A 27,942-nucleotide genomic window follows, 5' to 3' on the forward strand; every position below is an offset into this window, starting at 1 on the left:
AGAGAAGAAAACTCCTAGCGACCAGCTAGTCTCCCTCATGTCGTGGTGCCGGAAGGAGCCTAATTGATCGTGCAGCTAAGCACATTAAAGATCTTCCCCTATGCAACGTATTGTTACTTTACAAATGATTAGAAAGTATTAGTAAGCAAAGTTGGTGCCTATGTTATTATTTAATAATCAACCCCCAGCTCAGTCTTTAAATGCTCTTCGAGAAACAATAATAGTCTTACGTCTGGCAGGGAAGATACAAACAATTGCCGTTCGTGATGAACTCAACTGTACTATCAGAAAGTTTAATAGCTCAAGTTTTGACCTCTGGTTTCCACTGGAGAACCCAGGGTCGTAACAACGTATAAACAAATGTAATAAGTATACAATATAATAAGAGCTGAAATACATAACAGTGGGGTTACAGTAGTTAGACCTATGTAATGTAAAATGAGGCCTAAACACGTGTCTGGACACCAGTGCGTCTCGATTACTGAATTCTTTGTCTTCACTACAAAATGTAAGTGTGTAATTACCTAAGTGATGTTACAGGACAAGAGCTATGCTTGTGGTGTATCATCTTCCCAGCACTGTCATATAATGTTTTGAAACTACTAACAGTTTTAGCCTACACCTTTTCAGTCAACTTGTTCCAAGCGAATACCACTCTGCAAAAGTGAACTTTCCAGTGTTATTTCTGCAACTTTTTTGAGAGCGCTTAAATATATGACCTTGTTTTTGAAGTTTTAGGTTTCAAAAATTCTTCTATCAATTTTGTTGATCCCTGTTGCTGTGTGTGGGTGTAGTAGGGTGGTGATATATGTCAGTACAGTACAAGTAATTTGTCAAAAAACTGTTTAACTGCAGCAGTCAATGCATGTCCCCATAAATATAACAATTGCTTGACTGTTTTGATACGTTGGATTATATCCCTGAGAACTGGAGCTTGTCTCGAGTAGAGTTGAGCCTGGGTGTAAATGGTAACTGATGACAATTACCAACAAGTTAAATAATGTGCTTATTTATATTTTAAATGCTGATGAGCAGTGTTGGCAGTGGTTCTGCATGTAATCTGTCCTCCAAACAAATGGCCCAAACATTTAACTATGAAGCCAAAGGGTTAACGAGGTAATACTGCACAAGTAGCTTTACAAAAATGAGTATCTGATGTCCCTTCCCTGCCCACCCATAGTTGAACTGTAGCTCCAGCTGTGTTTAGTAGCTCGTTTGTTCCTTGTAATTACCGAAGTGGTGTTACAGGATGAGACCTATGCTCATAGTATGGTATGAAGGGAGCAGGCGGCTGAGCGAACAGAACACTGGACGCGTGATCCTGTGGTCCCGGGTTCGATCCTGGGCACCAGCGAGAAACAATGGGCAGAGTTTCTTTCACCCTGATGCCCCTGTTACCTACCAGTAAACAGGTACCTGGGAGTTAGTCAGCTGTCCCGGGCTGCTTCCTGGGGGTGGAGGCCTGGTCAAAGACCGGGTCACGGGAACACCAAAAGCCCCGAAATCATCTCGGGATAACCTCAAGATATGGTGTCCTGTCTTCCCAGTACTCTGTCGTATAATGGTGTTTCACAAGGTACACGATGCAGATGAGGAGTCACAGTAACGTGGCTGAAAAATGTTGATCAAACCACACACACTAGAAAGTGAAGAGACGACGACGTTTCAATCGATTTGATAATAGTCCAGGACGGTCCGAAACGTCGTCGTCTCTTCACACTCTAGTGTGTGGTTTGGGCAACACAAGATACACTAGTTTGAAAGCAAGTGTTTAAAATCTAATAATAATGGTGCAAGATAGCATGGTAGCATTGGTGACTTTAATGTCGAGATACAGGTACCATACATGATGGTTTTGGTGGCTAGATAATGATGCTTCAGTTTCTGGGGCACTGGTGTCCAGTTGTGTGTTTTTTTTTTTACAATGCACCTCTCAGGGAGTCTAACTCCATGTCATTCAACAGATTAATACCATACATCCTCCATAAAACATAAGAACAAAAATTAAATATAACCTCTTATATCGATGATCAGAAAAGTTATTTTTTTGTGATTTTTGTAAGACACACGCATACAGTCTTGGAAAACTGAACGTTCTAGACACTAAGTGGACTCTATACAAGTACATCTTATCTCGCTTTGAAAATATGTTAATTTAAATGTAATAAGAGTGCATTAAGTAGTCCAGCTTAATCTCAAATTATGGATATACAGTAGTGTATCTAGCAGGTGTCTATGCTATGTAATGTGACTCGATATCTTCCATTTACATATGCATAAACCAATAAATTTCAGCATATTAGTAAGTGATATTGCTGTTATTTATGTAGATCATTACATACACATTACTGAGGAACATACAAGTGTAAATCCTCACTTTGTAACAATTATACAATCACAAAATCTCAGTTTACACCTTCTATTTTTGAGTATAATGACATGTTTTTCTTCCTAACTTTTTATAATTATTGCTCTAGAGAGCTTACAGAAAATTTCAGTTTGTATAAAAACAAAAGCATTAAGTAATTTATAATATATCCCCCTTTTTTTCAAACCTTCTGATAAATATCTTAATAATGAGCAATAAAATTCAACAGCACATACAAGAAATATAATGTTGCATTGAACAAATCCACAAGTGCCGTGATAAGGATTCGAACCTATGTCCGAGAGGATTCCCAGACGCACCTTTGTTCATTTGCTGCATCATGCTATTGTGATTTCTGTGTATATGTTCCATTATCCACTTAAAATGTATAAATAGTGAGACAAATCTCACTAATGAAGCTCCAAACAATACATAATTTTATTTCACAGTCAACTTGAATTAAGAGTACAGTGCTACCTAGGATATTTGAAAATTGACCATTCAATTGGACATTTCATCAAGACATTTGTAAATTTCAATAAATGGTTAATAATTATTTAAATACATACTTTGATGAGTATTTCAATTAAAACTATAATAGGAACTATAGTATAAATAAATAACAAAAATATAATTTAAAGCGCATAAATACAAACTTAAGCGAGAACGTCGTGGTCGGGACGGAAAGATCTCCATATATCTAAGTGTTATTTGAGTGTTGTGGTTTAACTAATGCCATTATCAGGAGACTGTAAAATATTATTTATACTTTTTTCTCATGGACACTTTGTAAATGTTAAAAAGTTTTTTGTGGTTAAACTTAAATGATTATATCAAGCTGTCAATTCAGTACATGTATACAATCTCTTACATTCAATGTACCTTTTATAAATAATTGCAACTACAGCCTGTTAGGAGGGTTTTATAATATGATCGTGTTTCTTAGAGTAATTTAGGGTATCTTGACCCTATTTACTTAGACTGGCTTAAAAGAAACAAAAGATAAATTATTTAAAAATTTCATGGATTTATATTTTGATTGTTATGTATGAAATAATAATTAACAGCTTGCTGATAAATATGTTAGTTACACCCGTGTAGCAAAATATATAATAGTTTTTTGTGAGGATTCAAGGGATGAAACCCAGATATGAGTTATGAGCAGGCATTTGAAAGTTTATCTTCAATGCTGTTTTTCCTGCAGTAATACACACACAAAAAATTTGTGCAATATGACATTCGTACAGTGACAAACTAATAGCATCCAATGGACAACTTCATGCTCGTGTCATAAACACCAATTGTATACACAATGAAACGAAGTCGTTATCTCCCAATAATTAAACCTATGTAAACCAACTACACACGCATTTACCTCAGAGTATTATCTTCAGAAATTCCAGATTAAATATATGTCTGTCAATTGATGAAAATCAAATGCAAATATTTTAAGTTTACTAGTTATATCCTCAAAGTGAATTTTCTGAGGTGTGGAGTTTCTGGAAGAATAAATGCCTTCTGAGTAGGAAAATTTGTGTTTAAGAATATCACCTTTGCCAAGCCTGTGTAAACAAAGTTTGCTACCTACTTGCAGTGTAATTAGGCACTGAATTTTTCAATATTTAGGATTAAAGTCTTCCTTACCCCCTGCTTATAGAGCATTTAGAATAGGTGGTCTACTATCTTCCACAAATGCTCGTCCCAGTTCAATTACTGTATCATTCTTGGTGAATATTCATACTTTATTATTGTTGTTATACCAGTGTTTGCCATGACAAAACGGTTTGTAATTCTAGGTTTGTGGCAAACTTGCACAAATATCCACCACACACATTTTATCTTCAACCATAAAACTGAAATTTTACTTCAAAATGGAAAATTAAATTGTAATCAACAAATATTACAACCAAGTAGTCTCCTAAACACACACACACACACACACACACTAGGTAATAGGTGCTAGGTAATTACATACACACTAGGCAATTACACTTTGTGTGTGTGTGTGTGAGATTACCTATCTCAATTCATTTAAGCTTGGCTAAAAACCTATACAAGATTTTTTATAATTTATTAGTAAACACTCATGCCAAAAACAATGCCTCAAAGAATTGTGCCCAAAACTATTTAAAAATGCTCACTTGTATTTGTTAAATAATATTTACAAATTTAGTGGCAATAGAAAATATTCAAAATAAAAATGGAAGTGCATAAGTAATAAGACACAGAAAGGTTAAACAAAATCCAGTGTTTAATGTAACGAAAGGCCTCTTTCTGGTGGGTCCCTTCAATGGCTTCCTGAGATACCCACTAAGATACCTTTACTGTAAGCCTTAGGCTCCCCACCAGGCTCCACATGGCAAGTGCTGGTCACAAACCCCCCAAGCCAAGATCCAAGGCATCTAACTAGGTCGAGAATGGGTGGAGGGAAGGTGCCACAGAACCAAACCCCAAAAAGAGTTTAAGTGATGACAGATGCTGTTGGAGAGCAACCATCCTGAGAGTAGCAAAGGGGATTTCATTGGAGAAAAAAGGCACAGCACTCTAAGCCAAACTGTAATCAGAGGATAAACCATGTAGGTAAAAATCAGACTGCTGTGCAACAGATCGATATGTGCTAAAAAGTTATCCAAGCACTTGCCACCTCAAAATGTATGTGAAAGGACAACTGAACCAATGCTGCCAGAGGCAAACATGGGGAAGATGACCTGGTGTCTCAGACCAGGCCCAGCCGGGTTCAAACCTGCGGCAAAACCAACTGGAAGTTCCAGTTAAAAATAGTCATTTAACTGTGAGTTAAATGACACACTGTGTGTGTGTGTGTGTGTCATTTATAGTTGTGCTATAAATACAATTGAGTGCTAGAACAGTGTACTGTATGTGCTGTGTGTTTGTGTAATTACCTAAGTACAGTTACAGGATAAAATGGGACTCGGGGTGTCCCGTCTTTTGTCGTGTGACACTTTGAAACTACTGATGTTTTTGACATCCACCAGATTTTCACTTCAGTTATTCCAGCCCAAAGCACTTTGTTTGCAAGAAGAGACCTTGTTTCCTCAGCTTGAATCTATGGTCACTTGTTTTTGAAGTTGCTAATTTCCAAAAATTCCTCCTAGTCAATTGTGTAAACTTGTCACTATTTTGTGTGATCATATCATCTCTCTTTTTTTCCCTCTATGTTCTGAAAATAAACATTCTAGTTTATTAATGTGCTTCTTGAAATATGGAACACCACAACTGCTGCATATTCTCATTTGGTCTTAGAAATGTCAAGTATTTTAAAATTTATTTGTGCAGCATAGGTTCCTCTCACACCACCTTAGATTGATCCTTTGGTGACAGTTTACTATCTAGAACCACCATTAGACCTCTTTATTTGTCAGAATTCTTTATATCTTTTTACATAATTTATACATTGAGTGTCGCTTGTTTTCCCTTATTCCACATTCATTTAATTTGAATTCCATTTGCTGTGTTGCTCCACTCACTTATTTTGTCAATGTTACTTTGTTGGGCATGGGAGTCATCTAAATATTTTACTCTTTCTAGTAACTAAATATTATCTGCAAACATATTTATGTAACTCTGAATCCCCTCTGATAGATTGTTTATACTGTATAGACAATGAACATTACCTGTACTTATGCAAGAAGTGAATGTTATAGTACTCTGCTAGTGACATTTCTCCGGTCTGGTCTTTCTCATGCTCTCATCTATTTGTGTTTGAATTTCTGTTTCATCCCAACCAGTATGTTTTAATTTTCAGAGCAGCCTCTTGTCAGATTGTCAAAAAGCCTTTATTTTAGGCCCAGATGAATGCAATTAACCCAACCAAGTCTACCGTAATATCTCTGTGACTATCATAAAAGCTAAGTAGATTTGGTACAAAGGATCTTCCCATGCAAAAGCCATAACATCTATCTGCTACTGTCTGTGTGTGTGTGTGTGTGCGCGCGCGCTTGTCGGAGTGTATTCGATACTAAAGGTAATATGTTTAGTAAAAGGTAAACTATGGCGATATTAGCATATTCTTTTGTGCACAATATTAAAAATAAAATAATTACATTTTAAATTAAAAATAGATTTTTGTCAATTTGGTCATATATATCAACTTGACTACCAGTCTCTGCACAATTACAGAAAAAACTATTTTCTGATCAGCCTTCTTACTGGGTATAACAAAGGACATATGATATAAAACGCATGTAATGAGCTGGGAACTGAAAATCGGCTAAGAATTGGAAATGTTTCACAAATTAAAAACTCCATGCATGCCATTACCATATTAAACATTTTCCCATAGTTCTACCAAGAACCCACACAAGATGTTTTCTTTCTGCCATGTGTTTGGTAATTATAATTAAGTCAATTAGGATGCCAACAGGAACTCATCATCCATATAGCGTTTCCAATACTGTATATGACAAGTTTGCTTTCGCAACTAGGTGTTATATTTTTATGTACGCTATGTTTAAATTAAAAAAACATGATACATTTTGATTTTGCCATATGTGCCTAAAGGACAAACATGTCATAAAAAGTAATTGGTATTAATGGTGCTTCACGTGTAGATCATAAGCAAACCTGACCAAGCATCCTCAGGATTCTGTGCATTCTTAAAACAGATGTTTTTCAGTGCATATCACAACTGGCTCATCGACGCCAAATCGTCTATTTTCAGCGTTTATCCACTTTTAACCAAGTTGGGTTATCTGACATACACTTTCAAGGCACCATGGATAAGGAGTGCATGGCTTAAAGCAGGCATGGGAACCTATAGGCCACTGGCCCAGATCTTGGTACCTATTACCAGGTGTTAATATTTGTTGTCCTCTTTTGTCTTTTTTCATATCCTCTTTGGTGTAACACACTTAAAAAGGACATGAAAATATTGATAAAACAAATGTATTATGTAATAGGATCTGGCACAGCTTAGCATAACCAATGGCTGCGAAGTCTGTTATAGTTAAATTATCAAGGAAAGTTGTACTGGACAGTTTTAAGCTGATCTTCATCAAGCTTGGCATGTATGCTCAAGACTTCACCAGGCGTCAGAAGTCCCAGAAATATACTCTATGAAATACGATATCAACAACATACTCTTCATATATAATTATTATTATATGTGAGGTTTCATAAATAACAATTAAACTATACACTGTGAGCCAATAGTCTTTCTCTTGAGGGCTACACTTCGTGCTTATACACAACATGCAGTTTACCTGTACAGTATACTGCTTTGGTCATTGTTATTCATTTTGAGCATTCTACACTTTACTCAAACAAATTTGAATATTAAGATATATGCATTGACCAGACCACACACTAGAAAGCGAAGGGACAATGACGTTTCGGTCCGTCCTGGACTATTCTCAAGTCGATTGTGGACAATCGACTTGAGAATGGTCCAGAACAGACCGAAACGTCGTCATCCCTTCACTTTCTAGTGTGTGGTCTGGTCAACATACTTCAGCCACGTTATTGTGACTCATCACCTGCTTAAGATATATGCCTCCTTACCAAACTAGTTCATTTTGCTTGTATTGAGTACTTTTGTCCGAAGATAACTTTGTCTTCAATCGTGTAAACAACCAGATGGTTATACCAATAGTATGTTTCTTGTATATCATCTTACCTTCAACACCAAGCGCTTTTCAGTGCCATGTTCTTTTAATATTTTCAAAGTGATATGCAATTTTTCTGTGGAATATGAATGTTAAGATACAGTAAATTAGTGCTTGGACAGGATACACTTTTAGAAGAAAAATAAAAGCAGCTCACATTAATTTGTTCATTAAAAAAGGGTGCTAACAGGACTGATGAGATATTTTGGGTTATGTACTTGGCTCTAGACTACGATATTTTAGCAAATTCTATGTAATCGACTTTAAAGCTGAAAATAAAGCTGGCTACCGATTTTTTCTCCTTGATTTACAGTACTAAAACTGGTCAAGCATCCTATAAATAACTGTATCATTTATTAACCTACAAAAAATATTGTTAGGCAAATAAAGTCAGATAATACTGATGAAACATTTTTCATGCACAAATATAACAAAGTCAGACTAGAAATAAATGCTGGCTTTTAATCAAATATAAGCATTTAATAAATTACTTGCAGGATGAGATTTAACTGTTGAAAACTATAAAAAGATTCATACCCCTAATACCACCCTACCCCCTAAAAAAGTAAGGCAGTATAAATCTAAATAATAGATGAACTTCCCATCTCAAATCCATATTAATATTTGCTTCTTTTGAGCTAAAAATGACTAAAGTTTAAAAGGGCCAATTAGACAGTATTTGATATAATAAAGCCCATTCTGTTTTCTACTTAAAACTGCAATACGAGCAGTAAAGTGTTTGAGCATTTGCATTTCATAATTTATAGCAGTGCTAACATGCACATAGCAAATCTAAATTTGCAAAAAAATCTCATTAAAATAATCTCGATACAAGTCTATACAATGGTTCACTGCTCACTGTTTTTTTGTCAAGGATTCTTCGATGAGTATCTAAGATAGATTTTTATTAATAAAATATATACATTCTTATTTTTATGTAAAAAACATCATTCTTTGTATGAAGTGTCTTTAATTAATTAGTGATTAAAATTTTGTATTATAAATACTGAGTAATGAGAGCAGTGAACCAAGTCAACAGAAATTCTTAACTGTATCTAAGAATTAAAATGTTATATTACAGGGATGATTAGAATGAATAAATGATATGAACAATGATGCCCATACCTGTCACAATCCCCCCGGATAACTTACTGTGTGAGGAGGAACAAGTCCTTACACACGGGGCCCAAACCCCCAAGATGGTCCGCTATTTGTGGGATAACTTGGCCACAGCCGCATTTAGCTGAGTTTGTGATCGTGACAATACTGTGGGTTTTGCTCCAGGAATGCTTTCAGTTTGGTGGGGTAGTCGGTCATAACGCCAGTGGCTCCAGTTTCAAAGGCACAGCGGAAATCTTCCTCTGTGTTCATTACCCAGAGATAAGTCTGTGGGGAAATATTTAAATATCAATTTATACAATACTGATAAACATGGGGACAGTATTGGCAGATGCATATTTTGTGTGTAAATACATTAGAAGAAACATGTGGATATTTCTGGGAGGGACTCTTCAGTGGGCCCCTTTCCCCAAACCTATCCCTGGTACTACCATGCCTTAGCTCAACACACTAAGCCTCTAAGACCATAAATCACCTACTGCAGCCCATCCTCATAAACAAAGGCCAAATGCTTGAAAGCTTATATGCAACAGAATAAGTAATTGCTAAAGGGTAATTAGGCATCCCTAGGTAACCAGGGCAAATGACTTTTCATTTTTAAATACCCTGCCTTTGATGCACTTGACTGCCACCAGATGGTAACTCAGGTTACTTGAGATTTTGTTCACTTTGCTCCTTCACTTGGTATCATCAATCCAGCCCCTGCAGCCCTGCTGGGTCTAGCACCTGCTTTTCCTGGTACTTTTGTTTGGTCAGGGCCATCAATTTGATAATATTTTGTAGTTTATGATTGTTATTCCACTAACATTGTGTGTCCTGGCATTTTTACAGTGGTTACAATTACCTTCCTTGGGGCTGGCTTGCATTTCTCTACACATCTCCAGAGATACCTGCTCTGAGAAGTTTCAGGCTTCCTGCTAAAAGTCGACTTGTCTCGGGATTCCTGGTTTCTAGGCAGCACAAGAAACTTTTTTTCCTGTGAGGTTTCTTGATGGAAAGAAAGTCTGTGGACTGTGTGCTTATGTTAAATGATGTGCCCTTGGTGCTGACCCAACTTCTGAGAGTGTTGGGTCAGCACTTGCAGCAAGTTCTCATAAATGCTCTCTTATTATACTTTAATATACATTATGTCTTCCCACCTTTTGAACTGAGAAGGTAAATTCATTAGCTCCCCATCCTCAGGCTGGGGCCAGGCTGCCTTGTGATGGTGATCGGTACTAATGAGTTTTGAGGTAGTTTGAGTGAATACCTTGTTCTGTGCGAGTTGTCTGTGGAGGCATTTGGTAGTTTCAAGGCTTCATTTTCTGTGAACCATCCAGTTGTCTGTAAAGCTTCACTGACTTTTCGAATGCTTTCCTGGTGAGGTGGCAAACTGTCACTTACTTCCTGTGCCTCTGTGAAAAAGGGGCCAGGTTCTAGCTCTGGTCTCTGGTAGGCCAGACAACTTTCACAACTGATGTGATCTTTTAGCATACAGCAATTTCAGCAAGATAGCTTCAGAAAATTCAAAATGCAGTATAGTATGGCAAAGGAAAATAACACCAAATCACTAGAGATTAAAATAAAAAACTGAAGAGATTACAAATATATTTATAATATTTAAATAAATTAGTTCAACTTTCAACAAGCAACTAAAAATATGAGGACTTAATTTGTTTCTATTTGGTCATAAAACAAATTGTATTACCTGGACCCCTCGCTTAGAAAGGTGCTCAAACAACGACCGCCTGATGAGTAACACATTGGCAATCTTGGCTATCAACGTGTGCCACCATTTACACTCAAAGTGACTTCCATATATCCTGCAAAGATGATCAATTTTATATAACTCTGGCTTGTATTTATATTCTACGTGTACCCCCCTCTATAGTTTGACACGCTCTTAAAATTCAAAGACGGAACAATACATAATGGTAAAAATCCTCATTTGAAAAACAAATAATACGTTACAGCTCTTTAGATTAAGGGAGCTTCACATTCTAACACTAATGTATTGATTGTTATCATTGTATACTATGGATTTCTGTACTCACTTAACCATATGGACTGGCATAAAAATTTCTAAGTGGGTTTCTTTGAGTGGCATAAAAGGCAAGATCCCTGTGTAAAGCTGCACCAGCATGAGGCACACTCGTCGAGCACTGAAGAGCAGGCACACATTTGGGTTCTGCAAAAAGTTACAATAGAAGATATATTAATTTATTAAATTTTGTGATTTCAGTCAGCAAAGATGTATGGTAAATGCTGTTCTAATTTTGAATATTACACAGAGGTTTATCTGTGATCAATAATACTGATCAGTAATACTAAGGAATAATGTGGAAGACTAGTAAAACAACTGCCGTAATAGAACAGAGAACTGTAAAATGGTATTATAAGCATTGCTAAAATTGTGGGGCCCATGCTGTATTGCAAAACTAAAATACTATTAAATCGGTTGAAATACAGGATCAATAAAATATACAACCCAACTTCTGTCAGACAAAGTTGGAGAAATGTGGAAAATTCTTTGCATATTGTATTTTATTTTCAAACTAACTAAGAACAAAATCATGGAAGGAGAAGGAAAGATCCAATATGTGTAAGTGGATGAAAATGTTTGGAAGCAATTCAGTGATTCCAAGTATATTATGTTAACACGGTAATTTTTCCTCCAGAAGTCAACAGCCCAGTTACCAACCAAAATATTTTCATGTTTCTGAATTTTTGAACGAAACCTACACCCTTTCTCAAGGTTCTGTATACAATAAGTTGTATACAGTACCTTGAGAAAGGATGTAGGTTACATGTAAAAATTTAGTTTTTAATACACACACATTGTGTCTTTCCTTCACCTTCATTCAAACACTATGGCATAATACAGTAGTAAGTTTCTTTAAAAAAAAAAAAAAGTCCTGCCCCAAAGACAAGTGTTTATATATACCTGGGAATTCAATATCACTACATACTGCAATAAAAATATAATATAAAAATGATATTTATATATATTGAGAGTATATAGGCCAGTTGGTGTTGGTCAGTGAGGAAGTATTTCCATAGAGGAAACAGTGGATATTTGCTTCTCCAATAATGATTCTAAATTTTGGGAACAACCACATTATAGCACCACTACCATTTACTTCACCTACACGTTCCACTTTCAACAAGTTCCATATTCTTTGTCTTCTTTTGCTTTATAATTATAGTTTCCTGTTGCTTTCATTCTTTCTCACTTGCATCTGCATGCTAAGGATATTCTCATTTTTTCACACACATTTATTATTATTAAATGCAAGCCAGGGTGTGCATGCTTCACTTAACGCAGCCAAAATATATAATACTTAATGCAAAATTACTCAAGTGCTCCTTCGAGACGATAATACAGTATTTGAAGGCATTAAGTGACCCCTTCCCCCTACCAAGTGAAAACAAGGCATCACAGGTATAGACAGTAATCAAGAAAATAAAACGAGAGGATTGTAAAAATTAAAATCAGTAATTTAGTAAAGTTCATTAATAAAGTTACTTGTTATTAACCAAAAATGCAAACCGGTTTCTGAATTACTTTGAATAGGAACAAGCAGTCAGACAAACAAAAAGCCATAATATCCATCTAGTGTTAGGCAAACTTGCACAAATCACACATTTATAATATGCATTATTAAACATATGGATCAGAGACCTTCATTGCCCATGGTTGGAGAAATAAAAGGAAGGGTTCCTTATTTAATTATTTTAGTGTTGTTACATTGCAGAGTGCCATTTGGCAGTGCGGTATGTTAAGTAGAATTTGTAATTATATAAAAAAATAGCACCAAGACTGAAAAGCTGTATAGCACCTCCGTGTCACAGAATATTCATACGTTACCAGATATCATTCATGATGCTAAGAGAAGAAAAACATAAGGCGAGAGATATCCAAAGAACAAAAGTGGATTCTTTTTTTTGGATTCCCCAAAATATTTTATCAAAGGACATACTGTATAACTCAAAGTTGGTAGTCTACTTAAAATGTTCTACCTTCACACTGCTAACTCAATAACATATTACTGTCACTTTTTTTTTTTTTTTTTTTAACTCCCTACTGATATTTTTCTTTCATAAATTTCTTCATTTCTATTTTGTCAATTGTGAGCACTTGCCAAGGGCAGTCTTTTTTTCTCACAAAACTCGGTAATGTATACACACGATAATCCAAATTATACGGGAGTCCACCCACATTCAATTTAGTCGGACATTGTAGTTGGCTGAATTTTTACTGAGAAAGTCAAGAAAAAAAATTTAGTTTTTCATTCAGCAAACATATCGGTAATTCAAATATTTAACAAAAGTTGAGCAGACAGAAATTTGATCTAGAATTAATTTGGATTACGTTAAATTTTTAAATTACAGACGTCACTTTAATTTTTTTTTAGTACATATTGAATGAGCTCAGTAGTACTGTAGAATTCTTTGAATTTTTTTTTCAGGTTTCCTCCAAGCATACTTAAATTAATACTTCAGACATAATAAATGTCTTGGTAAGATTCTACGTGTGGAACTTCCTGTATGACGAGTTCCCAGAGGAAACAAGACATCAAAAGTATAGATGCAGATGGTCTTACATATGCTGTCCAGTATTATAATTTGCATCAGGCCTTAGAAAGTGCATCCTTTTCATCATAGAAGAATATTACTGAAGTGCAAAACATCTTTATTTGCATTGCTGTACAAGAAAAAATCAATACTGTACGTGTACTCTATACTGTATTTTTAAAAACTCTCTTCTGTATGTTTCTTCATGGTTAGGCTGACCATATTTCCTCGAGACAAAAACGGGACATTGTGATGGCAAAAATGGGTTATGTAATATTCCATTTCCATGAAAAAGTAAGATAACACATTTTAACATAAAAAGGTTAACACGATTGTAGAGTAAAGATCAGGGTTCGTATATGGTCACAGAGAAAGTGACATCATGTAGAGTAAGGTGGGCTGTGAAACTAGTCCCCCATGACGTAGCCGGGTCAAGGGTTAGGCGGCTAGGGTATGACCACAGCCTCCCATATTATTAATTCATAAAGTATAAATTCAGATCACTATTCAATATTGTAACTGGAAATAGCCTTTCCCCAAGATTTCTATAGAATTACCATCAGATTCAATAAGAAGTCAACCATCTGGGTTGGCCAGTAAATGAAGATTAGTTTGTTCAAATTTACCCTGCTTGGTAATTAATAACCAGGCGGAGTAATATTAGGTAGCCTCGGTCATTAGCACAGGACAGGCTATTCAGTGTGGTTTGGGCAGCAACTGGGAGAACAACCATCACCTCCCCAAAGACCAGAACAGCATCAGCTGGAATTCAAATTTATGGTAAAGTACTGCAGAGTTTTGGGTACAGTTAATTCTCACTCATTTGGCCTCTTAGGAAATATTTCAGTTAGGAAGTGTTAAAGTTTAGGGAGTGTTTCTTTTTATTTCCATTTTTGATAGTTTTGTTTCAATAAATTTTGTTTTAAATTAATAGTATTTTTGAGTTTTCCAATATTAAATATGATTGTCTTTGCCGTGGTCTCCACGAGTCTGTTTTTGTTTTATTGGGCTAAGTCGATATTCATATTGCGAGCAAGCCTAGTCCATTTTAAAGTCTGATGTATCCCCTTAATTTACTATTGAATTCACTTTACGTAAAGTCATGCCTCCCTTTCCACTTAATTGGGGATAACCCACATCAAGGGTTTAATGGTTAATTAATTGGTCCAAACTCCAATTAATTAATCTTTAAGATCGTTTTTGGTTTGGTGGTGGCAGCAAGTGAAGGTCCTTGAGTTTGCTAGAAGCTTAGTACAGAGTTTCGTGTTTGTAGCATCTAAGGCGGTCAATCATCTAAGATCACGAGGCGTGGACTGAGGGCTGAAAGTTAGAGCACCGGGGGGTCTTTGAGATAAGTCAACTAAGGGTAGGGTAGCGGAAAGGTAGAGCCATTACCCCGTACCCATTACACTCCTATGGTTCTGAAACGCCTTTTCCTTGAGCACTTTTCTTCGCACTCCCACTCCGTTTCCATCTTCACCAATGGGTCTAAGTCTGCGGACAGTGTAGGCTACCCCTGTTGTTTTTCTTGACCGCACTTATATGTGTCACCTACCTCCGGAGACTAGCATCTTCACAGCAGAATTTTATGCTATACTGTACTATATGTTCTTCGTCTCCTGCTTTCTCGTCATCAATCTTCCTTTGTAGTCGTCGTTGACTCTCAAAGTGCCCTCATGGTTCTTGGGGTCCTTTAATCCGGTCCATCCAGTGGTCGTCGAGATTCAGCATTGACTGTTTCATATTTCCAGTAAATTTAAGTAAGTTGAGTTTTGCTGGGTTCCCAGCCATATTGGCATCTCTTTAAATCAGTGTGCGGATGCTGCCACTAGGGAAGCTGTCCGTTCTTGTCCCATCTCCGGCAAAGGTATTCCATATTCTGACTTTTACCCAGTTATTCATTCCTCCATCCTTACCCGTTGGCAGTATTGTTGGTCTTCTGTTACTGGTAACAAACTGCGTACTCTTAAGGGTAGTGTGTCCTCATGGCTTTCCTCCTACCACCATAACCAGTGATGGGAAACAGCTCTGGTGAGGATGCGTATTGGCCATATACGCTTGAGATCTTGAGATGATTTCGGGACTTTAGTGTCCCCGCGGCCCGGTCCTCGACCAGGCCTCCACCCTCAGGAAGCAGCCTGTGACAGCTGACTAACACCCAGGTACCTATTTTACTGCTAAGTAACAGGGGCATAGGGTGAAAGAAACTCTGCCCATTGTTTCTTGCCGGCGCCTGGGATCGAACCCGGGACCACAGGATCACAAGTCCAGCATGGTGTCTGCTTGACTGACTGGCTCCTAACTCGGTCTTAATTGGCTTAACTCAGTCACTTAATGGAGAGCCACCCTGCTCCTTATTGTCCAAATTGCATTGTCCCTCTTACGTGCACATAAGAGGGACTTGCCTGCATAGTCGTGCATATCCTTGTTGAATGTCCCGACTTCCAGGACGAGCGTGTGTCTTGCTTTCCGACCGTCCCTCGCGGTCGCTTATCCCTCGATAGAATTCTTGGCGAATTGGATACTTTTGATATCGTTCACCTTATGTGTTTCTGTTCTCGTATTGGCATCCTTGGTGATATTTAGCGCCCTTTGAATATTCCGCACACTTGATGGTGCTACACAGCCTTCCCGATTTGGTGCCTGCTTTTGATAATTACTTTCTTGAGGAAAATGAGGTCAACCCCATGTACCTGCGGGAGTTTTTAATGTTATGTGGTGCTTTAAAACCTCCCCGATTGTGTCGTGCAGCTTTCGGATCATTAGCGAGACCCTCCCTGGTTGTATCCTGCAGTTGAGCGGTTAATTAATATCGAATATTATATATACCATAGCAAGAGAACCAAATTTGAAGCATTACTGTATAGTTTAAATATCGGTGAAATATTTGCCAAAACAAAAATTGCTCTATAATAAACAATACAGTTTCCCCTAGCATCATGGAGCCACAAAATACTAAATCAGTAATGTGCACTACATAATCCCAAGTCATATTTACACAATATTTGAGGCAATTCACTTTAACCATTTTTATGGTGCAGTTAAATTGTATACATCTGGCTCTAGCATAAGTGTTCAATTGGCAAATTTGACCAAGACTATCCAACATTCATCTGGCACTAAAGCATGTGTGTGTACCATATTTGATGCAACATGGCAGATTTGTCAATGAAATATCAGGAAATGCGAATAAATATTCCCTTACATGCACTTCAAGCAGCTTGGCGGCCGAAAAACAACTGGATGTTACAGAAGATATCTCGCAGGATAATGACCATGAATCATATGCGGTAGAAACATTTTAGTGGGAGGGGCAGAGGGGCGGGAGATGATAGAACATGAAGCATTTAATCATGTGGAAGAATCATTTCATTTGAACTCACTGTATATATGCAGATGGTCCCCATAAATAGGATAATTGGTTATGGCACTATCAAAATACAATAATTATGTATTATTACTGTATTATGTTACAGTACACAGTAAAGTATCTGGACCAGTGGTCCCGTGCTAAAACTGGGAGTCGCTCAGCCCTTCTGATATGTTTAATAGAACACACTGCATTAAATTTTATCCCATTACACACACACACACACACAAATCAAAATGGCTTCATACATCAAATAAACAAATCCACAAGGGCCATGATGAATGTTCGAACCTACGTCCGGAATGATTCCAGATGCGCCTTAGTCGACTGCGCCACGACATGGTCAAAAGAATTGCAACCGGGAGTGCTAACAGCACTTGCTAGCCTAGTACACCCGGTTGCAATTCTTTTGACCATGCTCAGTCGACTAAAGCGTGTCTGGAATCATCCCAGACATAGGTTCAAACCCTCATCATGGCCCTTGTGGATTTGTTCATTATCTCATTATAATTACTTTTTGATAAAAAAATATAAACTTAATTCCTTTACTGAATTTGATTAATCTATAGACATGGCAAAGAAAATCATCAATTAAGGGGCTGAGAAGTAGATAATGTAGGAGCATCATAAGATTAATCATGACATTATTACTCGCAAATGTAAGCTTCTTTTGTTTATACAGGTAAGCGCAAGAGAGCGACATTACTTGGTAACCGGAAACAATTAAAAAAAAAAAAAAAAAAAAAAAAAACATCCATACAAGGTTGCAAGCACCAAATCAATATGCACATGTACACACTGGACCTACTTAGTTCATTCACTTCTATGTTGTGACTGTTGTGCTGTGATTCAGTCAGTCTATTGCAGGTGTCCAGATCAGTCACCAGTGACCTTTTATTAGTTGAAAATAATAAAGTCATAAGAGCATTTCACTATTAATACTGTAGAAAGCATAAAAATGATAAAGATACATATAGTATATTCTTAAAAATATGAAATTGTCTGGAACCAACATTAAATGCATTAAGGTACCTGAAAATCAATAACGGTTTATCTTTACACATTGTATTAATACTGTAATTAAAATCAAAGTGATGGATGTAATGAAATGCCCTTTACTGGTGAAGCTCTCGTTACTGTCCGAAGCTACTTGCTGGCCCAGGCAAGCCTTGCCTACCGGTAGGCAAGCCCAAAATTGTGCACTCTTTATGAGGTGGGGGGGGGGAGACTTTATGGTTTAAAGAATAATCCAAAACCGAGAGAGAAAATACACAAGCACAACAAATCAAGCAACTACTTGAAGAAAGTTATGAACCTAAAGGTGACACCCTATGATGCAACCATCATCAGGTGACAGCTCTGGTCACCTATGGCTATCAGGTGGCCAACCTCCTCAAATCTGTGGCTATTAGGTGCATCACACTTAGGCTGTTTACTCTTCGGCAATGGTCATTAGCCTCATTACCCATGGGTAACTAATTTTCTTCAAGCAGTTACTCTCTTTTTTTTTTTTCTTTTGCACTTATGCTTTCTGTAGTTTTTTCCCTCTGTCTTGTTTTGGTTTGATTTCTGATCCCACAAGCTTTCCTTGCCTCATATAAAGTAAGGTTATGGTGCTGGCTCCAGGTAGGCAAGGATGGGTATTAAAGAGGCCTGGTGCGTATCTCCAAGACTTGACCAGACCAGTGTTAACCTGCGAGAGCTACTGGGGGGGGGGGGGGGGACCTCTCAAAAAAGCAGAATGTATACTCACAAACATTAAGAAACTTGTAATAAATAAATGAATAAAATTCTAATCTCCATTAAATAATAATATAGTAATTACATAAAATGAAAATCAATAAACGGAATTATTTATTGAAGCCATTCAAGGAACGAATCCCCAGTCCATCGTGCCTCGGTATTACTTGCAATACAAAGAGTATAATGAAGTCTATGCTTGCCAACCGATATTTAATAGTCCAAATCAAAGGGTAGTCATCAGTAAACTAGAACTTTAATGTGTTTGATACAGCATCGGCATGCAGTTTAGGTTAACCAGCAAGAGTACTCAGTGTTTGTAATCTGTACTCTTGTATTTCTGCTGTAAAAAAAAACAGCGAGAGTAGAGTGTTGTGATCCAGAAGGAATACAGATCAGTGCACATTACAAGTTCCTATCAATGTTTGCTGCTGATGCAAAAATTATTAAGGATAATCAGGAAGATTATGAGATGCTATAGAAGCACATTGACAAAGGCAAGAATGATCTAACAAGTAGTTGCCAGTGTTTTAACTACAGAATATACAAAGTACTGTATATTGTTTGTCCAACTATAGGGCACATATTAAAAATTAAAAAATGGCAAGAACACAAAAATTCTCAGCATCACCATCATCAACACACTGTCCTTCACTACATTTCTCCATCAAAATAGTACCTGCATTGTCTTTAATGGAGAATGCATGTACAGTACTCATATTCGTTACATAAAAAAATACGCTTTCTAGCCCAATTACGTTAATTTATGAATAAGAGGGGGACAAGGGCGGATATCTGTGTTAGTGTAGGGCAGAGTGAACGTGAGTGGGAGGGTACCACGACATGGTGTAAGTTATACAACCTGGGATTCCACTGAATCCACAGGAAGTCTGGATGCTTCTTCTGAAGCCAGTTCAAGTTTTACATATAACTCTGGTGTAGATAAAGTAGTCCATAAACCATATGCTCCAGCTTCACATACACAAAGAACTCATACTAAAGTAGCATCATTTAAATAAGGTTACACTGGGTATGGTTTGGATGCACAATATAAGTAAAGATCGTACAAAATAATGCAATTAACAAAAATATTTGTTAAGTTCCATTTCAATTCATGTAACCAGATTTGCAAGTTTCAAAGCATTATATGAGTGCTGGGAAGACAGGGCACCTCGAGCATAGCTCTCATCCACGTAGGTAAATACAAAATGACTTTCTAAATGGACTAAGAAAATCGGAACAATACGTAGAAACACATGAAAAAATATAAAAATAAATAAAAATTTGAGCGGCTATGTGTGTGGCTGAGGCTGGCTTTGATTTAATCAGCATGCATTAAAAGCAAACCAGTGCGATTCACCAACCTCCTTGTAGCATTTTCGTGTTACTACATCCTTCATGTTTCCCCACACTGTGATGTGCTCACGCTGGTATTTCTTCACTAATTCGCTCACCTGATAAAAAAAAAAATCAAAACAAAAAATATACAAAGATGTGCAAATTGGTTATCATACATTTTTCTTAACTACAGTCAAATTTGCTAAAGAAGTCTAACTACCTACAGTATTCCATGTGTGCACGCTATCTTGAATGTAGCCTGATAAATACTACAGCTTAAAACAAAAATGTTTTCTGAGATGGCTCCAAGGTGGCTCCCTGCTGCTAACTGCCTGAATAGACTGCCTTATCAAATTGCACCAGGTTCTTATGAGTCATTAATAGCTTACTGGAAACCAAAGGTCAAAAACCTGCTTTCCTTTCATTGAGGCACAGAGAGCAGAGAATACTAGATCACTCTAGCCGAGAAAATAATCATCAGAAAGGTCGAGTGAGACAAAGCAGAATACAACAGGGCAAAATTAATTAAAACAGAAAATGAGGCACTCGGTAATTCGGTCATTCTGCTGCTAGTTCCGCCTCCCCACCATCAGGAGATGCTGGCTCAACCTGGGAAGCTGGTCATTCATTCCTTGGTACAATACATTTAGGGATGGCTTGTGCATACATTTAAACAGAACATGAACAATAATGTATTTTTTATATTTAAACAATGGTTTTTGTAACTTTTAGTAGACAAAATTGAAGAGAACAGTACAATATATTTACTTTTGATATCAATTCATTGCTGTCAATCTTGATATCGATGTTAATTGGTGTGTTTGGGAAGTGCTGAAAAGTTTCCTCCAACAAGGGAAATCTCCGATCTTCATTATTACTGCTGAATGTTATGCCTGGCATGAAGTCAATGGGTATCTGTTCTTTAATTGGAGGGAGCTCAGCATAATTGTACTCGGATATTGCTCCTTTCAACTCTGTACGAATGTCAAGGACAGAGTCATGTGACACCACCACTTGTCCGTCTCTAGTGAGCTGACAGTCAAGTTCAAGCATGTCTGTTCCCAAATCAACTGCACTGTAAGAGACATGAAATTTAATCAGTAAAATACAAGTATGAAACTAATTTTCAGGCAGTAAAATACTGCCTGAAAAACAAAGTTTTGCTCGAAGAAGCATCAAAGTGTATAGATAAATACAGTGACAAGAATTGGGCAGTACAGTATGAGAGTACAGGATGTATCAACAGATTAGGTAAGCAGAAGAAATTTAAACAAATGCTAATAAGAAAGATGAACATATGAGAATGTCAACTGGTGAAGAAGAAATTAAAAATACAGCTCAGTACTGTACTTTTAAAGTTTGGTGGGTAGAATTGATGAAGTGCAATTGTAGCCATGATTGGGTTTGCAAGATTGCAAGTTAAAAGGCTAACAGATATATCCATGGATGACACGCACAAGATTGCAGAAGCTGAGGCATGCAAATGGTCCAGAATTGATGACGATTATACTGTACAAAGATTAGTACTGTATATGGAAATGGAATAGATTTGAACAATTTACCACAAAACATGGAAAATTAAATACTGTACCAGATAACTGGAAATTTATTTTAAAAAGATGAACTTAGTGTAAGAATAACACAATGAGCAAGAACTACAGCAGAGGCATTAGTCTCCTAACCCGTAGGCTACAGTATGCACCTGTGAAAGTTTCAATAACCAGGTTCAGAGCCCAGCTTGTATTATGGGTGTTAATGCCATTCACCTGGGCTCTAGAGACTCAAACCCTGGACCTCATGCGTGTGTGAGGCCAAAGCTCTATTGACAAGTCTCCTAGAGCCCTGGTGAATGAAATATATATTTCCACGGTAGTGTGGATGACATTTTACGGGTGTTAATATTTAAGATACTGAAGATCAAGTCGGCTGTTGTATGGTGGTTACCTGCAGTAAACAGAGTTCTCTGTCAATCTACTTCCCACATTTGAAAAATCAGGCGAGTTTTCTGTACTTTCTTAGTCTTCACAGTGAATGCATGGCTATCAACGTTACATCAGATGCCCACCTGTGCTCAGCTTTGCCATGTTTGTAATGAAAATACACATCACTGTAAAGTGTAACCTCGATGATGTGGATAAACTGGTACCTCTAGATTTCCAGATAAACAATTAATTCTGGATAATTAAATATCATGCAATGTAGAATAATGGTGTTTTAATAAAAATGCATCACTTTATTGCAGACAATTACAATAAAGTTTTTTGTTATTGGTTTATAAAAAAAGGTGTCTGCTGCTAAGGACTTATACTGACACTACCAGGATAATGGTGGGTGGAAATTTGCAAAAATGTGGTCCCATTGTAATACTCAGTGAATCCAATTACAGTATTATGCAGGGAATTGTGAGACATGGAGGCATCAATGTCTGAGGGTTCCTTCTGGATTGTATCTGGATGGGGTTCTGGGAGTTCTTCTGCTCCTCAAGTTTAACCCAGGGCCAGGCTTGACATTTGAGAGCTTGGTCCATCAGGCTTTTGCTTGGAGCGGCCTACAGGCCCACATATCCACCACAGCCCGATTAGTCCGGCACTTCTTGAAGAAAACTATCCAGTTTTCTCTTGAAGACATCCACATTTGTTCCAGCAATATTTCTTATACTTGCTGGGAGGATGTTGAACAACTGTGGACCTCTGATATGTATATAGTGTTCTCCGATTGCTGTTTAAGGGGGGTGAAATTGGCTACAGCAAATTTAGTGTAGGCAAGGTGGAGGGTGTGGATGACAAAATCTATGCACAACAACCACTATTGCCACAATCCCTCACCACTGTCTGATGTTTCCCCCATCAACATATGACCAGCAAAAACATGCTTGAGCAGGTGAGGCTCTTGGGCCATCATGTCAAGTGAGGCATACAGTACACGAAACAGAGTGGTTGCGAGCATTTTTCAACACAATGAACGGCTGAATGGTAACCAATGCCACTCGCCTCTGTGACCTCACCTGACCCACATTTTGGCCAACAATGTGACTGAATTATAATGAATGACAATAATTCTGAGGATGAGGCAGGAATGGGTGTCTTCCCTCATGTTACAATAGTACCCACTTGGTGTTCTAGGAGTCATACAAAACAAATATAATAGATTTAACCAAGACCCATAACAAGATTCTATCTATTACAGCAGTATTATTAACCCTATTTATATTGCTAAAAAATTGGGCAATAATAAACAAAATTGGCAAATGACAATAACTGCCGAGACCCAGGAGATCAACAAATAATAATGGCTGCAAGTTTGGGTTTAGAGAAAACTCATTTTAGATTACTTCTGGCTTTTGCTTAGGTCAACTACAACTTTAATAACATTAACTTTATTTGTGTTTATCTAAATGTACAGAGGTGATTCACAGGTGTAGGCTTGTAAATATTTTCAAAAGGTTATACAGGCCTTATCATTACTGTCATTCAAAGTCTGCAAATACTATATAATATCTCCACTATCAGATATAATAAGGAACAACTAAGGATGCTTTTAGACCTAGCCTTCTTTTTATAACTCTTGTGGAAACAAGGGGCTCGCATCCTGTTCTTCCAGTCTCCCGTGATCAGAGACCTTCTTTGAACAAAATCGTGGGCACCCATCTTTGGTGTAAGAGCCTCGGTACTATGACAGCAATCATGGGTCAACCATGCGTATTGCATGTTGCTGCAGCTTGCAGCACTGCCGAACAGCTTTTGCGAGACAGAATCACTTCTTAATAACCAATGAATAATCACAGATACTTATGTGATGATACTGACAAAGTAGACCCAAGCAGTGAAAAAGATCACGTACAAGGTTTAGATACTGTATAGCACAATGGGATAGCTGCCAATAAGGTATGCAACAACATTTTCCTGGGTTCCTGTCTGTTAGCCTAAACTGATGAGTGGAAGATATTGAATGTAATGACTTTCAGAACCTGTAGTCAGGGTTGTATAGATTGTAACGAGATTAGTATGTTGTCCGAGTGTTGGTTGAATGTCAGGATGTCGAGATAATTTTCATGTACTTATCTTCTGATTATCTAGCTCCTACCTATATAATGTAACCAGTAATCTAATCTATTTACAAAATAATTCTGAATTCACTAATCTTCTCAGAAGTGGTACAGCAAGTACTAATGTACTATCTGTATGCTGGTGGTATAGTTTGTTGTGGTGATTACAGTAGTGGTGCTTGAAAAGTTGTAGGCCTAGTTTAAACATGGTTATTGCACTTCTTATGGTTGTGGTGGCTGTGGTAGTGGTTGTAATGGTGAGTGCCTGCCTGTTGATGTTGGCAGAAGTTATGGTGCTCAAAGATTTTCATTAGTTTTGAAGATGTGGATGCAGGCAACTTAAAACTACTACTACTACTTCCAGCATATTCAACATGTTGACCACCCTCATTGTGTATGAAAATTGTCTTGCTTTTCTTGAGAACATTTGCATTTCAAGCTTCTGTATAGTCATACTTTCCCTAAAATGAAAAAGACTGTAATTGTCAATTTTGTTTATTCCTCTCAATGTTTTATACATAATGGTCTTATCTCCACTGATCCTTCTCCCCCTTGAGTTGTCAGACCTAGAAAAACTTCCCTAACAAGAGAAGAGAAGGATTTTCCAATTTGAATTTTTGGAGAAGTGTGAGTTTTCTGATAGAAGGTGGGGGGGGGGGGGGGGGGAATTGAAGAGTTTGGCATTACTTGGCCTGCATTGCCAGCAGTCTTATTTATGCAAATATAAACTGTCACACTGTGCTACATAATTTTAGTTGTAGTTGTTATGGTGCAGATGGAGTCAGATAAGTGTATATACTAGTGTAAGGGGTGAGATATGCCAAGCATATGTATATATGATACCATCACATCTATGACATTATGTCTATCAACTGCAATTATAGAGAATTTTCAACTCTTAACTATTACAGGTATTACGATAAAAATATACACGTACACATAGTACAACAGTAAAGCATGCACACACTACAAAACTGAATAAAATATGTAACAAGTCTTGCAATATACTGTACTGATATACTGTACAGTATATATAGTAAAACATAACTGGCTCTATTGCAAAGCTTTCTAGTACATAGTTTGCAACTAATACCTACGAGTATCCTTTGATATTATGGTGCATGTATATCTTGAGGTTATCTCGAGATGATTTTGGGGCTTAGCGTCCCCGCGACCCAGTTCTCGACAAGGCCTCCTTTTTGTTACCCCCCCTTCCCCAGGAAACAGTCTGCAGCAGCTGTCTAACTCCCAGGTACCTATTTACTGCTAGGTAACAGGGGCATCAGGATGAAAGAAACTTTTTGCCCATTTGTCTCCGCCTCTACCGGGGATCGAACCCGGAACCTCAGGACTACAAATCCAAAACGCTGTCCACCCAGTTGTCAGGCGCCCTAAATATACAGCAGATATTTTGGTTTAACTGACCGAAATGCTATGCATGTTAGTGACTTTGCAAGAATGTAAGAACAGCAATGTTTTGTACTCTCACAATGCAATGTACCTTCTTGTATATAAATAAATAAATACTGTAATAATAAATCAATTACTGTATGCTAATTGTTAAATTCTCACTCTTAAGTCTTCCCTCCACTCAAATAATGTGTCAAAATTATCCTAATGACTGCCACCAAAGATGTTCTTCATACTATTTTACATACCGGTAAGTGCTGAAAGTTTTAAGCAAATACTGCAAATATTGGAACTAATAAAATACAGTACTGTAATGAGGAAATACTGAAGTCCTTCAATTCCATCGTATGGTTTCAATGTTTTTTTTTATACATACAACATGTTCTTCTATTATGATGTAAATAAGAATGTTATGAATGATATGAGGCATTCTTATTGGGGAAACCTATTGACCAAATACCTAATGACTTCCAGATTAGTGTATAAATTAAGAACTGAAATATACTCAATGTACAGTACTGTATGCAAAAAGGCCTAACTTATATTTTCAATAATATCACAGACTCCAAAAAATACAAAAATACCACACTTGCCTTTATAATTTTGGAGGTGGAGTGGGTGAAGGTTTTATGTAGCAAACATAATTATTAGATCATATTCTACTTGACTATTCTGAACAGTATACATGGTAAGGCTAAAACAGAGGGCAGTAAAGCAGCATGGCCATGTGTGTAGACATTGTAATTCTTACTTACTGTCTGAATGCTGATATTGTGTTTTCATAATTTTCTCCAGCGCCTGAAAAAAAGGGCTATGTTAAGATTAATCATAAATCATAATAATAAACAATATAATACAGCAGAAAAATAAAGCTATACTGTACTCAGTATTACAGATATCTGCATGGTATCCAGAAATCAGCCACCCCACTTTCCTTACCAAATAAAATACGCAGCAGCAAATGTTAAGCGATGAATGTAATGAAATGAAATTGCTTTATATAGTGGGCTCCTATAGCTTCACAAGTTTAACTCTGGTCTGAAGCTATAGCCCAACACACCATCGCCTACCAGGGTGCCACTTCCTCTATGTGCATGCACCTCATGGTGGCATTTCTCGATGTTTGTATCGGTGATGTGTTTGTACAGGTAGATCCTGCATTTACAGGTATCTTTGGTGCATGCTATTGCATCAGGTTGCATACCTGGTTCTTTCTGGCCTTATTCTCTTGCACTGTGTGCCTAGTCCGTTGGTCTTGCACACTTGCATAGTTACAGGAGTCAAAAGCCCTAGGTGTGGATGGAATTCATAGTTGTAAAGGAAAAGGCAGATGAACTGTTTCTACCATTGAAACGCCTTTCTGGAAACTCTCTGGACCAAGGAATAGTTCCCCTAGACTGGAAATATGAAACTGTCACCACCTTCTTTAAAAAAAGGCAGAAAGAGCTCAGCAGAAAACTTGAGATGCAACATTAAACAACCCATTTACTGTATACATTTGGAGTCAACTTAAATCTAAACAACATACGAATTAAAAACAAAAAACCTGATCCCTTAATGAGAGATGAATGATAAAGATATAATGTCGAGTGTCAAGGCACAGTTTAAAATTCAGCTGGAAAAGATCATTAGGGGCAAATGGAGGGGGAGACCTCTGACAAGCTGCCGGCTTCCTGTCCTCATTACCTGAGGGGCCACTAATATTTGTGGCCCTCAGGTAAATTCAGGTAAAGGTAAATAATTCTTTCATAGTTTAAAATTCAACTGGAAAAGATCAAATGGAGGACCTTTGACAAGCTGCCAGCTTCCTGAGAGTGGGGAGGAACCTTTGACAAGCTGCCGGCTTCCTGTCCTCATTACCTGAGGGGCCACTAATACTAGTGGCCCTCAGGTAAATTCAGGTAAAGGTAAATAATTCGATCACAGTTTAAAATTCAGCTGGAAAAGATCAAATGGGGACCTTTGACAAGCCACCGGCGTCCTGTCCTCATCGAGGCCACTAATATTAATGGCCCTCAGGTAAATTCAGGTAAAGGTAAATAATTCGATCACCCCCACCCCCCCCCCACAGAGTACTGCATTGCGGACCCGGGTCAGCCCTGACTCACCTCCCCGGTGACTAATGTGCCGACACACGAACTTCACCTCCTTTTTCTTGTGTAATAACATCGGGAACTTGAACAGTATGAACGACGACACGACGTAGCAGCCCACAATGGCTGCAAATATCATCTCTATAATCATCGGAGCGAGGAAGTGTGTGTTTTGGGGGGGAGGAGGTGGTGTTGGTGCTGCTTTGTTTACACCCTCACCGCCGCCCCGACCCGCACCAGCTGACCCACTTCACCCACCCTCATATACCGCCCAAGACCTC

At 37.6% G+C, this 27,942-nt stretch overlaps 2 protein-coding genes across 6 annotated transcripts in view; one reads left to right on the forward strand and one right to left on the reverse strand.

Moving 5' to 3' along the window:
• Positions 1-27,942, forward strand: part of LOC123759588 (maternal embryonic leucine zipper kinase) — a 134,955-nt gene that overhangs the window by 81,037 nt on the left and 25,976 nt on the right. The window lies entirely within an intron of this gene.
• Positions 46-27,812, reverse strand: LOC123759590 (lysophospholipase D GDPD1). Of its 3 annotated transcripts, none has more exons than XR_006773058.2 (8): positions 27,677-27,812; positions 26,324-26,366; positions 20,882-21,188; positions 20,140-20,229; positions 11,145-11,278; positions 10,799-10,913; positions 9,145-9,378; positions 46-5,549 (listed from the first exon to the last, which is right to left on the reverse strand). XR_006773058.2 is itself a non-coding variant. In XM_045744700.2 (7 exons), exons 1-7 carry the CDS (start codon positions 27,810-27,812, stop codon positions 9,232-9,234), a joined length of 972 nt encoding a protein of 323 aa, XP_045600656.1. In that variant the 3' UTR covers positions 5,765-9,231. The 3 variants fall into 3 exon arrangements, 1 of the variants encoding a protein (XP_045600656.1); XR_011225520.1 differs by lacking the exon at positions 46-5,549 and adding an exon at positions 5,765-8,068; XM_045744700.2 differs by lacking the exon at positions 46-5,549 and having other exon boundaries at positions 5,765-9,378.

This window comes from Procambarus clarkii, chromosome 8 (genome assembly GCF_040958095.1).
Source record: "Procambarus clarkii isolate CNS0578487 chromosome 8, FALCON_Pclarkii_2.0, whole genome shotgun sequence".
Lineage (NCBI taxonomy): Eukaryota > Metazoa > Arthropoda > Malacostraca > Decapoda > Cambaridae > Procambarus > Procambarus clarkii.

Coding starts and splice junctions, on each gene's coding strand:
- LOC123759590 (XM_045744700.2), bottom strand. CDS start 27,812: ATGATTATAGAGATGATATTTGCAGCCATTGTGGGCTGCTACGTCGTG. Junction 20,230..20,881: donor GCAATGAATTGATATCAAAA/GTAAATATATTG, acceptor TTTTTTTATCAG/GTGAGCGAATTAGTGAAGAA. Junction 10,914..11,144: donor ATGCCAGTCCATATGGTTAA/GTGAGTACAGAA, acceptor TCATCTTTGCAG/GATATATGGAAGTCACTTTG.